Raw genomic sequence first — 16,272 nt, 5'->3', positions numbered from 1 at the left:
AGGTCCTCAAGTTATTTTGTCATAATACTGAGAGGAATCCTCGTAAAGACAGTTTGGCAATAAGTTTACACTGAGCTATAAAAACATAGGATATATGTTGGTCATAGGCTCATATTTGCATATGGCTGAGGTAGAGAATATAGATTCTCTATTTTAATAGCATGATCGGTTAAAAAGAATATCAGTATTTTTCTTACGAAGAAGCAGGAAAACAGAAAATCAGAATGGTTGATTCCATTGGTTTTCCTTCAGTTCTCCTAACATCCTGATTCTTATGGTGCAGCTAGATCAGAATTGCTCTGTAACTTCAATTCGGTATATGACCCCTTGATTCTGGTATAAGCTTTAAGGCAGGGGTCTCCAACCGTGGCAACTTTAAGCCTGGTGGACTTCAACTCCCAGAATTCTGGGACTTGAAGTCCACCAGGCTTAAAGTCGCCAAGGTTGGAGTCCCCTGCTTTAAGGGATTTCTCATTCTTTTGTGTCAATCATGCCATCATTTTTGGTCTCCTGGAATATACATATAGATGTTTTTGGCCATAGTTTGTTCTTCAAACTTGTTTCAATTTAGTTTCTGAATGTTTCGTTACCAGACTAGGTAGCAGGATTTTCTTGTCCTATTCCCACTAGCTTATAAATGTATTGTGTGCCAGTTTGGTCAGTGGGTTGTGTGATTGGTTGTTTGTTTGGAGCTATATTTAAATTCTGAGCAGCTGATTGGTTCTTTTGTTGACTGGTCATTCGAATGGTCTGGTTCCTTACTTATTCATATGCTGGATCTAGATCAATATGCTTCTTAATTGCTCCTTTGGTAGAATACCAGGCTTCAAAATAAATTCACCTGTATGGTGCGTGTTGGCATGGCCAATAATTTTTGTTCCTTCCCAATCAAACTGGTGTTATTATATAGATGTTTTATTCACATTTTTTTTCCCCATTCCCATCCTATTCCAGTAAATTTGGATTTACACAATTGCACTTAAGCAATTCTGCTCCAGTTCAGTAATCCGTGGACAGTTCTGATGTTTGTTAGTTTGATCTATGAAAGGGAATCTCCAGGGGGAGAAAATGTAAACGAGCCAGGCTGAGCATCTAGAAACAAAACCGTGTACGCAGGAACTTAACCAAATGGGTGGAATGAATTGATGTACGGGTCTAATTGCATAAACACCTTTGATCAGGAAAGTGGGAAGACAGTATAAGTGAGAAATGAGACAATTTGTGCTTCTGCGCTGATGAGTTATTAAAAGATGCATATCTCTTTAACAAGAAATATTATGAGCTTTAGGACAAAAGGAGACAACTCTGAAGTAGAACAGAAAACAGGGACTTCTAACCCATCAGAAAACTGGTGCTCGTCTGAATGAATGCTTAGATTTGCTGCGTCTTGTTATTTAATAACCTAAGATGGACGTAGAAGTAGTATTTAAAGCAGGGGTGTCCAACCTTGGCAATTTTAAGACTTTACTCCCAGACTTCAAAGCAAAGCTGAGGAACTCTGGGAGTTGAAGTCCACAAGTCTTAAAGTTGCCAAGGTTGGACACCCCTGATTTAAAGTGTGTGCATGCCCATTCGTATTTCCTGATGCATATGTAGTAAAAGTGACTGCAATTTGAATAGAAATGCAGTGTAACATGCCCCTGTGGAAATGGTAACTGAGTGTCGGTGCTCATAATGAAGAGGTTGCTAAGATTGTCTTACAGGTCTTTTATACTTTTATGAGATGGTCTTTCAGCAGAAACAGTAGAACCCATGTCCATCATAGAGAGCTGGTCTTGGGTGTTCATTTACACTACATCCCAGACCGTAAGGATGTTCAAACTTACAACATTAAACAAACTGTTCTACTAGAGTTGTGGGTCAGTAGATGCTTAAAAAGTAAAGGTTGCGCAGCAATCGTATAAAATGCCAATTTTCTTTTAGCTCACGATTTCCTTTTGCATGTAGCTTTTATGTTCCGTTGTGTTTAAATTTTCCATCATTCCTTTTTCCTTTTGGTTTGCTGGAAATGATGGGGGACAATCAACCTTTTGTTTTCTGTTTATTACCATCATTACTGTCATGTCATCCTCATTTTTCAACTTTTTCTTTTTTTTTTTCTTTAACTTTTTTCCTCTAACAGATAAAAGATTTGTAAGCGAACCCAAAACTCACCGTAAGTCTCCATTTCATAGTCATTTCTTTTCATTGTTCTCATAGTCATTTCTTTTCATTGTTCTGCATTTAAGTGATGGGATAACATTTGGGTGGGTGGGGTTTTTTAATAAGGGTTTTAATAAGATGTCAAGGCACTCCTGAAGAAGCTCCACTGAAGGAATATTGAATAGTTCTTCATAGCTAGAGAGGATCAAGAGGGACAGATAAAATTGAAGGAAACCTTGGAGATGCAACCATAAAATAAGTCCATCTGGAGGCCCAATGGATTTTTCAAAAAGCAAACTGGATTTATTTTTAAAAGTCAAAGGAATTTTACTTTAAATTTGGTAGCAGAGATACAATAGTTTTCACCTCAGTATTAAAATTCAATTATTAAAAGCCAGGCCCCAGAAAAAAAAAAAAAAGAGAGAAATGCATAAGTCTCTTGCCTTCAAGATTTCCCAAAATACACACTTTAATAATTCAGATCTTTAGTTCCTTCATTTATTAAAAAGGTGATAATAATGCTCAGATTAACTGCTCAGTAAAAGGAGAACGATCTATTACTGGGGCCATGATTGCAAAAGCACTGGTATGATTGAGAGAAAGTAATTAGTCTTAATTATATTTGCACTATTTATAATTATAACAGGATTAGCTGGACATTTCTCTCTGAGATTAGAGAAAGGCCTTCTACTGTGGAGGAGAAAAACTAACATCTGGAGGTTTTCTTCTTTTAGTTCTGTGCCTGGAAACGCCTGCATTGGGCACAACATGGAGTATGATAAGACCTGAATCCTAAGTGGTTCTAATTTTCTTCTTTTTCTTGCAAAAACATGACTGGAAGGCTGAAGAGGCTCTCCTCTCTGTTGGACTGCCAACTCACACACAAGGCTCTGAATTCCTTTCCCAAATCCCATACTAAACCCTGATGCAGCTAGAAAAGTGAATAATAGGAACATATTCAGTTATGTGCCTATCCTCCAGAACTATATTTCACTTAAACCTTCAACAAGATTGAATTCAACAAAATCCCAGTAGAGAATCCAGCCAAGCAGTGGGCTTTCTCCCTGTAAGAATTTTTTTCCTCTCTTAACTTGGGTCTCTCTCTCTTTCTCTCTCTTTCTCTCTCTCTCTCCCTCCCTCCCTCTCTCCCTCCCTCTCCCCCCATCTCTCTTGTTTCCCTGATTTTCCCTTGGCCACCATTAATGTGTTAGTAGCTTATAAGGCATCCGCCAGCCCTCATTTTTGTTTTGTGGGAATTGGAGTGTTCCTGTCAGCCCTTCCCTCTGCCAACCCCTGAGGGGAATTTTCCACAGTGGCTGCTTCTCAGAGGCTATATAAAGATCAAAGCATGTACTCTCAATTGAATGTGCAGCATAAAAGATGTAATTGGTTCTGCTTGAGGGTGATCCGGCACAGAATAATTTCCATCATTATTAATTTAGGGCTTTCCCCACCCCCCTCTAACATCCATCAAAAATCAAATGAAGGGTTAGTAAAGATTAACACTGTTAAAGTATCCTGCCAGGTTTCCCGGATATTGGATAGATAGATTTGGGACCATCTCCAAAAACTTTTAGGCTTTTCGTCCCATGTTTGTTTTATTCCCACTCCAAAATTCTTTATTTCTGTGAAGCCAGAAAAGCCATTCCTTAGCTCATGGACAGGAAACAGGTGGCCACTGATGTTGCTAAACTAGAACTCCCTCTTCATTATTGGAAAGAGAGCAAGTTGCACTCAGCAACATCTGGAGAGTACAGTGTCACCACATTGATCACTATCACATCCATCCTTCCATTCCCACATTTTTCTTTCTTCTCTCAGATTTAAGATTGGCATCCTTTGGTGTAGGGCCATACATCGTGACGCTATATTCATCTGTAATTCAGAATATAGTCTTCTTGACCACACCCAGGTAGTGTTAAACAAGGTTTCAAGAAGAACGTTTCCCATCGCCATTTTATGGACTTTATTTGCATTACTGGCCACTCTGTCCTACAGCCAGGGGATTTCCTGCTGGACGTTTATATAGACATTAAATGAGTTAGCTTTGCAAAAATCAGCCAAGGTTGACTACTTGTTGAGCGTATATATCATAATAATATTAGAGTAAATATTATATGGACGCACTGCAGGAGGAAGATTACATGTCCTTACCAGCATTACTCATAAATATATACAACCTCTATTCTACCTGATCTGTATTTCACCTTGTAGTGAGACTGGTGGACCGAGGAATTACTTTAGAAACACCTAATGATGGAAACCAGACAGGAGTGTCCCTCTATATACCTTTGCCATCTTTATGAAAGCCCCTCTGTGGAAAATGTGTGTTTCAAATTACCAGTTATTTCTCCTTCATTTCACTTCAATATTCCCGCTGTCCATTGATGAAGAATCTCCCAGAGGACCACACACCATGATAAATACAGCCCTGATATAATTGCAGCATAAAAATCTCCTTAGTTCTGCTTCATATATTCTGCCTCACAGAGAAGGAGACTCCAGGACACTTGTGGCGAAAACAAATCCAGGAAAGCAGGGAAGAATTTAAAAGAAAAGGGAGAGAAGGGAGGGGAGGGGAAATCAAGGTAGGTCATGTGAATGTTAGTCCCTTTGCTGTGCTTGGAATAATTCATTGGCTTAAATAAAGGTGAGATGAGGCCTCTTCGTAATATTTTGAAAATGGCCGAAAGATCACAGCTAAGGGGGAAAAAAATGTTCCCTGGAGATTCCACTGGCATTTAAGTGCTGTAGTCTATTTTTTCCCCCTGGTTCTGATTGGTAGGTTTATCTGAAGAACCTCATAGAGACTGAATTTAAGGCTTACAGTTTTTGACATAAATACCACTTATGCAAGCAAAGAAGTTATAAAAGTGGAAGTCAGGAACCATTGGAAGGAGAGGAGAGGGAAAGATATACTTATGCAGGAAATATAATTGCCAGTTCGGGCTGCTCTGGGCCCATTTCTTCTCTAATCAAGGGGAAACCTGCATGAGGGATTGCTCTGATTCAGTGTTTTTTTCAAACTTGGCAACTTTTCAGATGCGTGGACTTCAACTCTCAGAACTCCCCAGGCAGCAGGGGAATTCTGGGAGTTGAAGGTCACACATCTTAAAGATGCCAAGTTTGAAAAACACTGCTCAAAATTCATGCTTCGTGTTTGTTGTCTGTTTGGTATACGTACGTGCAGACCAACTCTTGTGATTTGCAACCATGGTTTATGTCACACTGCAACCAATAAACCACATCCAAACCTGATGTACAAAGCAAACTCTTGATTCTACTGAAAGCCCTCTTACTATATTTCTCTGGAGATGGCTTCATTCGGATTCTGGCATTGAGTAGGTGGTTGCATTCAATGGCCCCTTCCAAGTGCACAATTCTCTGATCACCTCTGTATATTTGGTTTCTTATAGAACACCGGTGATTTTTTTTCAAGCACGTATGTCCTTTCTGAAGTTCACGGCAGGAGATTGCTTGCTGAGTGCTCTTACTACCTTTAGCTGTTTGTTTGTGTGTTTGCTTGCTTGCTTGCTTGCGTGCTTACCATTCTTGGCTGATAATGTCAACATATAAGATAATACCCTTCCATTTCAAATATATATTAAAATAAAAGATCAAGAAATATTTTAAAAAGCCCAAAATGGAAATGTCACGTACCCCTAAACCTAACCTTCAGTTACAACACAAGACAGTCCTCTCCTACAAGGCAGAACAGGTAGATCTTCACAAAGTTTAGAGGAACAAAGCTGGTTAAATCCTTACCAGGAGGCAGTTTCAAGGAATGGAGACAGTTATTGTAAACACCGGTTTTTGTGGCCCTGTCAGTTGTGCACCCCCATCTGTATTCGTCAATTCTTGCTTCAATTAATACCCATTACCTCAGATATTTCTCCTGATCTTCCCTCCCTATTGGTTCCTCCTTTCCTTGCTTATCTTCTTGCTTTTGACAGGCTTATTTCTTCCTTCAACTCTTATTTTCTGTCCAGGTTATTGGATGCAGGACTGTGTAGAAGATTTCTCTAAAGTAGTTGACCAAAGTTATGGCAGATGTGAATAGTACTACATAGGGGTGGGATTCTACCGGTTTGGACCAGTTCAGGCAAACTGGTAGTTCCGGTGAGCATTTGGCCCGCCTACCTACCCCTGCTCTTTCCTTCTGCTTTATTTCCTGGTTTTTTAGCACAGCTGATTCACATGGCAGATTGGTTTTCCGTGCCTCAGCTGTTTTAGTCCCAGGGGCTGCAGTAGAATATAAGCAATTGAGTTGAAAATGGGTTATTTTAAATGTGGAGGATGCGCGCAAAGCGCATGCTCATCTAACCGGTTGTTACACCAGTTGAATCACACCACTGGTACTACAGCACCTATCCACAGAACTGAGAATTGCCTTTACCTTCTTCCAAACTAGGCAATCAACCTAAATAGTGGCTGGTAGAGAAATGAGCCCCCTGTACCCTACTGTTAACAAAAGCAGAAAAATCAATGCTTGCTTCCTGCCATTCAGCTGATGAATGGTATCAGCTTGCCTACAAGGAAGTAAGCCAGAATGGCAATAAGGAACACCCTGCTTAGTGCTACAGACCTGAATTGCAAGCCCATTGTCTTGTAGGAAGCTTCTCCTCCTTCTCTTGTCTCAGGTTTGAGTGCCTCTAAATAGGAAGCCTAATTGAAAGAAGACTGGCAAATCAAGCGATTAAGAAAACGATAGGGTTCCCCACCCCACCCCACCCGCAGTTAAAGAGCTTTCCCGTTATTATTTTTTATGGCCCATCCCCAAATCCTGAGAGAGGTCAGACAATGAGCATGGGAAATGTAACTGATTTGGACTCTTTTGGCTTTGATCTTTGTGTCTATGGAGATTCTTAATCAACCAGGCCATGGTTGTCCCAAAGGTGCTTTTTCCAAAAGGCAAATGAACTTTCTTGGGGTTTTTTGGCCTTTTGGAAAAAGCATCTTTGAGACTTTGATCTTTATGTCTGTATACCCCAAGAGGTCTCCAAACCTGGCAACTTTAAGACTTGTGGGCTTTAACTCTTAGAATTCTGTGAGTTGAAGTCCACAAGTCTTAAAGTTGCCAAGTTTGAGGACCCCTGGTATAGCCAGTGTTTGAAGGTTTCTAAATTAGGAACTGAGCAAAGAGAAAGTGACAACTTTATCCAATCTCTCTCTCTCCCCAGTACTGGAGACATCTGGTGATGTGGCTTTGTATGCTGGCATAGTGGTGGCCATTTTCGTCTTTGTCGTTATCTTGATGGCTGTTGGGCTGGTTGTGTATAGGCGAAACTGTCGGGATTTCGACACAGACATAACAGACTCCTCTGCTGCATTAACAGGAGGCTTCCACCCAGTTAATTTCAAAACTTCCAGAAATGGTAAGATCCAGCTTGCTTTGAAGTTTACATCATGTGTTTTTGTACCTTCTGTGTATTGGTGAACCTTCTTAGACAGACAGAGGTGAAATCTGAGATTTGAACTGATGGCCGCTGTTCTTCTTTTTTTCAACCTGGGGTGAACGTGCTTGATTTCTTTACACAATACGGTTTCCATTAAAACAAAAGAGATTACATAAACTCAGGGAGGAGGAGGAGGAGGAAGATTCTGTTAAGTAAAAATGTCCATGATTTCATATGATTATGAGACAACCTTCTCCATTTGTACTAAACAAGGTCTCATTGGCAGACCTGTTTACCTTACACTGCTGTAATATCAACTTCCTTAGATAAGTTTTTAATAGATAAAATGTCCCTCTTTCTTTTCTATGTATCAGTTGTCATAGGAGAAATTTGTGGTATTGCTAAAGAAAAAAAAGAACCATATGATACTGTAAATATGAAATAAAGTAGCCCTTTTCAACATGATATCCCAAGTATGTTGGACTAAAGACCCTGTCATCACAGCTAACACGATAAAGGAAAATGTAACCTAATATATCTGGAAGGCATCAAATTAGAAAAAGGCCAGCATACAGTAAATAACTTCAGACCAGTTCATTGCATCAGATTCAGATTCCATCTGGTGAAATGGAATCAAGTCCAGACAAAATGTCTGCCATGATCAATATGTTAGCATTTAAAGATTCTAAAGGACGCTGTGTCTGAGATATTATAACATATGAATTGGGTATTTTGGTATTTTATGAAACATATGCCTGAGTATGCTATTGGCATAAATTCTGTGAAATACATAAAGTTAACAGTTATATAATTGAATATTTAGTAGCTTGTTTAACTGATCAACGCAAAAGCTGCAGGTAAAACATCACCCTTTCTACACTTCGCTGTTTTATGGCAACACATTTATAATAAATATAGCCATAGCAGTAGTAATCAAGGTTCAGTTTTGATTTACTATTTAGGCAAGGTTTTTTTTTTCTGCAACTCATTACCAAGATGAAAATAGTTGTGGTTAATTTAATGTGTGCTTTCTTATTATATTACATTTCCCTTTATTGAAAATGTTTACAGACTTATTAAACCTTTTCCTGCCTTCATTTTCAGATACCCCCCAGTTGCTCCACCCTTCAGTGCAGCCTGATCTAACTGCCAATGCCGGTGTCTATCGTGGCCCTATGTATGCCTTGCAAGATTCCTCTGACAAGATCCCCATGACCAACTCTCCATTGCTTGATCCACTCCCTAATCTCAAGATCAAAGTGTACAGTTCCTCCACAGCATCTTCCTCCACTGGGATGCATGAAGGAGCAGACCTGCTAGGAGCCATGACCACAGGCTCCTTCCCAGGAGACAGCCACAGGGAGAACCATTTCATGAACCTAAGAAACAAAAGTATGGGCTCCCAGCAGCTTCTGACTCTGCCTCGAGATCCTGGGAATAGTGCTACAGGGACATTTGGCTGCCTGGGAGGAAGGCTCATCATCCCTGGGACAGGTATGCCAGGGGGATACACTTTTCACAAGATGAAGTGGATGTCCAGTGAGGAAGCCACAGTCCAAGAGAATAGCAGAACAGGCTATTTCAGAATCATGAATTGATTTGGTTATGGGACATTAAGTTCCTCTGCCCGGTCACGTGTGACTCTAAGGAACAGTTGTCGTCTTTGTTTCCTAGCTGAAGGAGCCAAAGTTGTCCAAAAGATGCTTCTGTGGTCTTGTGGCTGGCATGACTATATGCCAAGGCACACGGAACCCTATTACCTTCCCACCAAAGTGGTACCTATTTATCTACTCACATTCGCATGCTAGGTTTGGCAGAAGCTGGGGCAAGAACAGGACATGCAGTAATTGGGTCTTGAACTGCCGACCTTCTGGTCAACAGCCCAATGTCTTAACCGCTAGGCCACTGCAATCCCATTACTTTAAACCAGTGCCAATCCTCAACAAGTTTTCCAAAGGTGTACCCATTACCAGTGTAAGAGAGTCCAGCCACTTTCCTCTTTTTTCCTTCCATCTTTCTCAGTGTTAGAGCCTTCTCTGGAGAACTAGGTTTTTGCATAATGTATCTGAAGTAAGATCATTTGACCTTAGTCATTTGTGTCTCTAATGAAAACTCTGATTTGATTTGTTTGTTGATCCATTTGTTTTCTTGGCTATCCACAGTATTCTTAGGAGTCTGCATGCATAAGACTTTGGCTTCTCTTCTCTTTTGTGCAGTTTCCACAGTTTATTCTGGCATCTAGTTTGACTTCTTCTATATCTTCATCTTTGGAGGACTGTTTTCATGTTCATCCTTAACAGCTTGTTTAAGCTCATTCCACCATTCCTCTTATTCCTTGTCAATGAGATTCCGGAGATTTGGGATTTCAGGATGATTCCTGGTAGTGTCCTTGAATTTCAGAACCATGGACAGCTCTAAATAGATAATACACTCCACTAAGGTCTCTGAGCCCAATTGAATCTTTACTATACCGGTAGTCCTTGACTAATTATAACCATTTGTTTAATGACTCTTCAAAGTTATAACAGTACTGAACAAAAGAGACATAACCATTTTTCACAATTAATGACCATTGCAGCATCCCCATGACCACGTGATCAAAATTCAGATGCTTGGCAACTGGTTCATATTTATGACAGCTGCAGTGTCCTGGGGTCATGTGATCAACTTTTGCAATCTTCTGACAAGCAAAGTCAACGGGGAAGCCAAATTCACTTAAGAAGCGTGTCACTAACGTAACAACTGCACTGATTCGCTTAACAGCTGTGGCAAAAAAAATGGGTTGTAAAATGAGGCAAAACTCACTTAACAAATGTTCCACCTAGCAGTGGAAATTTGGGGCTCCATTGTGGTTGTAAGTCAAGGGCTAGGTCTATTACTAGTATTCTTGGAAGTCTTACTTTGAATTACAGTTTCTTTTTCTGGAAATTGGCACTTTATTCTATTCTATTCTTGCTGACATTTGAAATCAAAGAGGTCTCCTGCTGTTCTAATCTAATGAACCTGTATCAAAAGCAGCAACTACTTTGGAATTCAGATATAAAACTCTCTCCCCCATATTGTAGCTCCCATCTTTTTTTAGGAGATGTGTAGTTCAGACTAGCCCGTTATTGACCTCAGACAGACACTGAGAATACAATTGTTGGGATTCATTGCAAAAAGTTCAGCAAAAGATCTTTGACTGCCAGACTGTTAAAAGTAGCTTCCTCCATTCCATGGACTTCCTTTCAAATACTGTAGATTGGAAAAACAAATGACCATGTAAACAGTTGAAATGCTATGATGACAATATTTATACCAGAGGCATCATTTTTAAAGATAATTAGGATAGTGTCTATAGTCACCATCAAAGATATAGCTACTAAAAGCATTGTTAAGCCATATTCATTTGTTCAGAACAATTAGACATAGTTCCCCATATAAAGGTGATAGCTAAAAAAAAAACCAGATTATGAACTTGCTTGGAGGCTTACTGGGGGCTACTGTGATCGTAGGATGGGTCAGTTGCAACTTATCCTGACTTCTTTCCTGCAGCCCAATTCAGGAGGGCAAACAGAGCCATCAGATATTAATTATGAAAAAACAGAAGTTAGGAGGGGCTGTATAAAGTATTCCATGGAATTCAGAATTGTATCATTTAGCTGTAGAGAAACAGACATAGTGACACTCTAGGAAATGTTCTTCATTATTTCATCTATTCCTTATTTTTTTCCTTTTGTAGGTGTGAGTCTGTTAGTGCCACATGGAGCAATTCCTCAGGGGAAGTTCTATGAAATGTATCTAATGATCAACAAAGCAGAAAATATTCTGTAAGTAGACCAGATCATGTATCTTGTCTTGCTTTTCACTCTGACCTCCCTAAGCCTAAATGTGATATCCAATTAAAGGATATCCAGCTAAGATTTCTTTTCATTATATTATTTTAGAACAGTCTTCCCCATCATCATACATGCATTTACCTTCAAATATTAGCATGCCAGACTAGATTCAATGCAATTTTCTTGCACATAAATCTCAATATTCAAAATTATCTTGCTCATTTCCAACTCCTAACAGAAGAAATTAAAAATGCAGATAATTTAATACCCTCACTAACTGATTACACCGTCCTTTGGCTATTAGACATATCCTGCTCCTTTATGCAACAGTCATAGTACTACTTCTAATTTCCAGCCAAGAACCGTAGCTACAGTTAGATTGCTTAACAACACCTTTTCCCAACTATGTATCTTCCAAATGTAATGAACCAACTCCCATAAAATGGCCTGGAGTTGATAACATACACATCTAAATGGAAAAAGCTACCAGCATCTTACTGAAATCATAGGATTCTGACTTTCTGAGTTGAGTTTAGGCTGACATTATGTATTTATTTGCATCCCACCTTTATAATTTTTACAAATAACTCAAGTAGCAAACATGTCCAATACACCTTCCTCCTATTTTTACAACAACAACCACCCTCTAGGCTGGGGTGGACTAAGCATTATGTGGTCACGTGTATTCAGAAAATTAGGTCAGAAAAATGCTTGTGATGAAGAAAAGACAAATGAATCAGGACAAGGAAAAATAACAATTATTTATTCCCTTAAATATTGTGATAGTTCAAGAAAAAGAATACTTCATATTTTAAAAATAACAGAACGTTTACATTTGTTAACAGTTGTGAATTTCAGCAGCAAGGTTTGCATTAACTTCAGTACTCCACTCTGTCTTCTTCCTGCTAAAGAATATGAAGTTCCGTTTTCTCAGATACCCTTTTGCATTTCTAAGCAAGCAAAGTGCCACAGAGCCAACACAAGTGCCTTGTGCTTGTCTTTTCTAGCTTTCCCTCTGAAGGCACACAGACAGTACTGAGTCCTAGAGTGACCTGTGGTCCTACGGGGCTGCTCTTATGCCGCCCAGTCATCTTGACCATTCCACACTGTGCAGAGATCACTTCCCCAGACTGGATGTTGCAGTTGAAAACCCAGTCCCACCAAGGACACTGGGAGGTAAGTTGAATTAACCAAAGTAGTAGATGATGATGATGATGATATTGGAGTGAAGTCCAATATAGAAGAAGTTGTAGTCCCGGGTGTTCAATATATGTTGCTTATCGAAGCAGCATGGTGAAGACACTCATCTTCCACTTGGGAGGTTGAGAGTTCAATCCTCAATAGTGGCAGAGATTTCTCTCCTAGGGCACAAATAAAAAATAATATCTGCTGTGAACTCTGCAGAGCATCGGAAAGGGCATCTGGCCAGTAAATGCTCATCCCCATCCAGTTGCCTCAACTCTGCCTTGGATAATTATGGGATTATAGGGAGAGTGTATGTTGCTCATCCATCTGTGGAGCAATTCAATTATTTGACAGAATAACAGAGCTGGAAAGCACCTCTGCAGATCTTCTGGTCCAATCCCTTCTCATGTAGGAAACCCTATAGTATTTGATAATGAAGATTTATTTTTATTTATTTATTGACAATATGAGTTATTATGTAATGTAACTGTAATTGAGACTACGAAATGAATGCACAAAACTGATGAACCAACCGACACACTGTTTGTATATATATATATGGAAGAGAGCTGATGTTTTTATGTTTTGTTTGTTTTGTTTTTAAAAAATCAATAAAATTGTTTTTTTTAAAAAAAAAAAGATTTATTTTCACATTGTAAAGCATTATTTTATAGTTATTTTTCAATGTTCAAATATCTATTTTTAATCATCTTTACTTCTTTTAAAAAAATCCCCCTTAGTATTTAGCAATTTTATTTCTAATTCTAGGTCCCCTGTTTACTTATGAAGAAAACGGCCCTCTTCTGCCTCAGCCAGCATGGTCAATATTCAAGGATGAAAGTGATTGTAATCAGGGGTGGGCTTCCAAAATTTTAGCAAAGGGTTCTCTACCCGGTTGCTGGGTGGGTGTGACCATGGTGGATGTGGCCTAGACGGACTCCTGCACCACAGCAGGAGGGGGGCGTTTCCTTGAGCCTCAGGAGGGTGAAAGTGGCCTCCCCGGACTCCGGAGGCTCTCTGGAAGCTGGAAACGGGCCCATTTCCTGCCTTCCTGAGGCCCGTTTTTTGCCCTCCCCGAGTCTCCACACACGCCCTGCACTTACCTGCATCCAAAATGGGCCACGTGGAGACTCCTGGGAGGGATGGGCGGGGCCAGTCAGGGGTGGGATTTGGGGGTTCTCTGAAGCTAAGGGCTCTCCCGAACCCCTGCGAACCTCCAGCAGCCCACCCCTGATTGTAATCCTACCACATCTGGGGAAGCAAACTCAGAAAAAAAACAGCATTTCTATTCTACACGACAGTATTCAGTGAGGCTAGAAAGTGTAATATTGTGTAATAGCATTAAAAGCAATGTACTTAGTAATATTAATACTTCCTGGTACAGCAGGTCAACTCAAAATTTATGTAAGAATGATGGAAACTCCTACATAACCCTTCAAAACATTAGAGACCAACCACATTTTGCAAAGTGAGTTTAATCAACTGCAGTCTCCAAAATATAGAACATGTCAATCAACAAAGTGTCTTAACTCCAAAATTAAGTTTTAACCTTAGCTTTCCGTATCGCATTGAGTCATTTCTATTTTTAAAGTACACAACTTGTACAGCTCTCATAATTGGGGAGGCAAATTTTTAAGAAGGCACTCCTTAAAATGGGCATCCAGGTGGAACTGACTACATTTTAAATCCTTCCTTACCCCCTTTCCTTCCTCCAGGAAGTTGTGACGCTAGATGAAGAGACTTTAAACACACCTTGTTACTGCCAGCTGGAACCCAAGTGCTGCCATATCCTGCTAGAACAGCTTGGAACATACGTCCTTGTGGGAGAATCCTATTCTAGGTCGGCCATCAAGAGACTGCAGCTGGCCATCTTTGCTCCCACCCTCTGTACCTCATTGGAATACAGCCTCAAAGTATATTGCTTGGAGGACACACCTGATGCTTTAAAGGTAACACATAGCTGAGGTTCTTCCTTCTTTCCCCTTCCCTGTCCTCTGTCCTATCAGTAAATAGTTCCTACTCTTTTTGCACATACACACTTACACAAGCAGATTAATGTAAATTTCAGCATGGCCTCCTCCATCTGGGGGTTCTCCCGATGTATTGGATTGTAATTACAGACTTTCTAATCCATTGCCTAACCTGGCTGGGTGCGATATGAATTTTATGACAACTCACCTAGAGGACAGTGAGTTGTGGAAAGTGGTTGCATAACATATTTGTGATCCTATTAAGAAAATCCTCAGACCATAGAGGGCATTTTTCGTTCATGACACTGAACGATGAGTTGTTGTGATGAGGGCTGTGCAAAGTGAGGTTTGGTCCCTATGGCTTTAACAGAGCCTTGACATATGTGTAAATTAAAAGGGGGAGAAAAATCACAGATGTGTCTCATATGGTTTTGTGAATCACACCAGCAATGGTGTAATTGGAATGGTGCTTTAATCATCTTTGCCTTGGCTTATCCTCCAATATTCAGTTCAATGGGAGCCAGGCAATAATGTTGCAGAAGTTGAAATGTGAGATGCCTACAAGATCAACACAAAGTTTTACCAACTAAACTATTTTCCATTGGTGTATCTATGAGGCACGGTGGCTCAATGGCTTAATGACGATGGAGATGGTCTCATCTCTGGCGGTTTGAGTCCAAGCAAGTGGGTGGTGGGGTGAGCTCCCATCACTTGCCTTCAGCTTATGCGAGTAGATAAAATAGGTACCACTTCGGTGGGGAGACAAGATGTGCTGTGTGCAGGCAGTCAGATTCCTGATGGCTCTGAACATTTACAGTTGTGGTGCCATTTGTAAGGCAGCTCCTGGAAAGGTGGAATCCTTGGGTAAAGCTGAAGGAAAAGTCACTCATCTTTTTCTCTGATGTAAAGCCAGCTTGCCCTCCTGTGGCACATCTTTGGAAGAGCGCATTTCCTATAACAGAATTGGTACCTTGGCAAGCCAAACTAGTACTCAGCAATAGCATTGTGATCTTTTGGCTACTGTGACAGTGCCATACACTAATAATAATAACTTGTATATCTATGTTTGTCCTTCAATGAAAGAAATAGAGGTGGATATCATTATTAGAGCTTTCATACCAATTCAGACCCAGAAGTCTTCAAAACTTCCTCAATCTATTGTCATTCTTCGCTTCCCTGAAGTCATCCCAATCTGTATGGCCAATGAACAAGGATTAGGTCATACATTTATAATGGAGGAGGTAGACAGTATTAGATCTGGGAAATTTAGCATAAAACTTCATTTAAATTTACATCAAATAATACAAATAGATTTATGTCTGAACCACCCCGACCACCTGAAATGCATAAGAATCTAAGTTCCTAATAAGTGTTCCAAAATTTTTTCTGTATTTTTATTAGGACTGGAGAAGGGGACAGTGTGTTCCCATAAACTAAAGATTAGTTCATCATGCTTATAAGTTGCTGGATTTCTCTATCTATGGTTGGTAATTCTTGTGTTCCATAGAAATGTGTGTTGAGTTTGCATAATGTTACATATGCAAACAATTGACATGGTTATCATCAAAAGATGAGCCATTTTTGAATCCTCATCTTTAAACACCTGCATTTTATAGAAACACTTTTGTCTCTGTTTCCTACTTCTATACTGTTAGATTTCCCATATATTTTAAAAAGCTATAATAACTTATTCAAAAAAAAATATGGTTGCTTAGTACCATGTTTCCCCCAAAATAAGACCCTGTCTTGTAATTTTTTGCC

The 16,272-nt window shown here is 39.8% G+C and overlaps 1 protein-coding gene across 2 annotated transcripts in view; it reads left to right on the top strand.

The window, feature by feature from the left end:
• Positions 1-16,272, top strand: part of UNC5B (unc-5 netrin receptor B) — a 230,148-nt gene that overhangs the window by 197,908 nt on the left and 15,968 nt on the right. Inside the window, exons 8-13 of one of the 2 annotated variants that reach the window (XM_087964089.1) lie at positions 2,123-2,155; positions 7,323-7,517; positions 8,643-9,032; positions 11,260-11,347; positions 12,364-12,532; positions 14,257-14,490. In XM_087964089.1, the coding sequence (XP_087820215.1) occupies positions 2,123-2,155; positions 7,323-7,517; positions 8,643-9,032; positions 11,260-11,347; positions 12,364-12,532; positions 14,257-14,490 (1,109 nt within the window). The remainder of the gene's footprint in view (positions 1-2,122; positions 2,156-7,322; positions 7,518-8,642; positions 9,033-11,259; positions 11,348-12,363; positions 12,533-14,256; positions 14,491-16,272) is intronic. The other variant, XM_087964090.1, reaches the window with a different exon arrangement.

Source organism: Notechis scutatus, chromosome 4 (genome assembly GCF_049901735.1).
Source record: "Notechis scutatus isolate UNSWTSFEM ecotype Mainland chromosome 4, rNotScu1.2, whole genome shotgun sequence".
In the NCBI taxonomy this organism is placed as follows: Eukaryota; Metazoa; Chordata; class Lepidosauria; order Squamata; family Elapidae; genus Notechis; species Notechis scutatus.
This window is presented reverse-complemented; position numbering and strand designations above follow the sequence as displayed.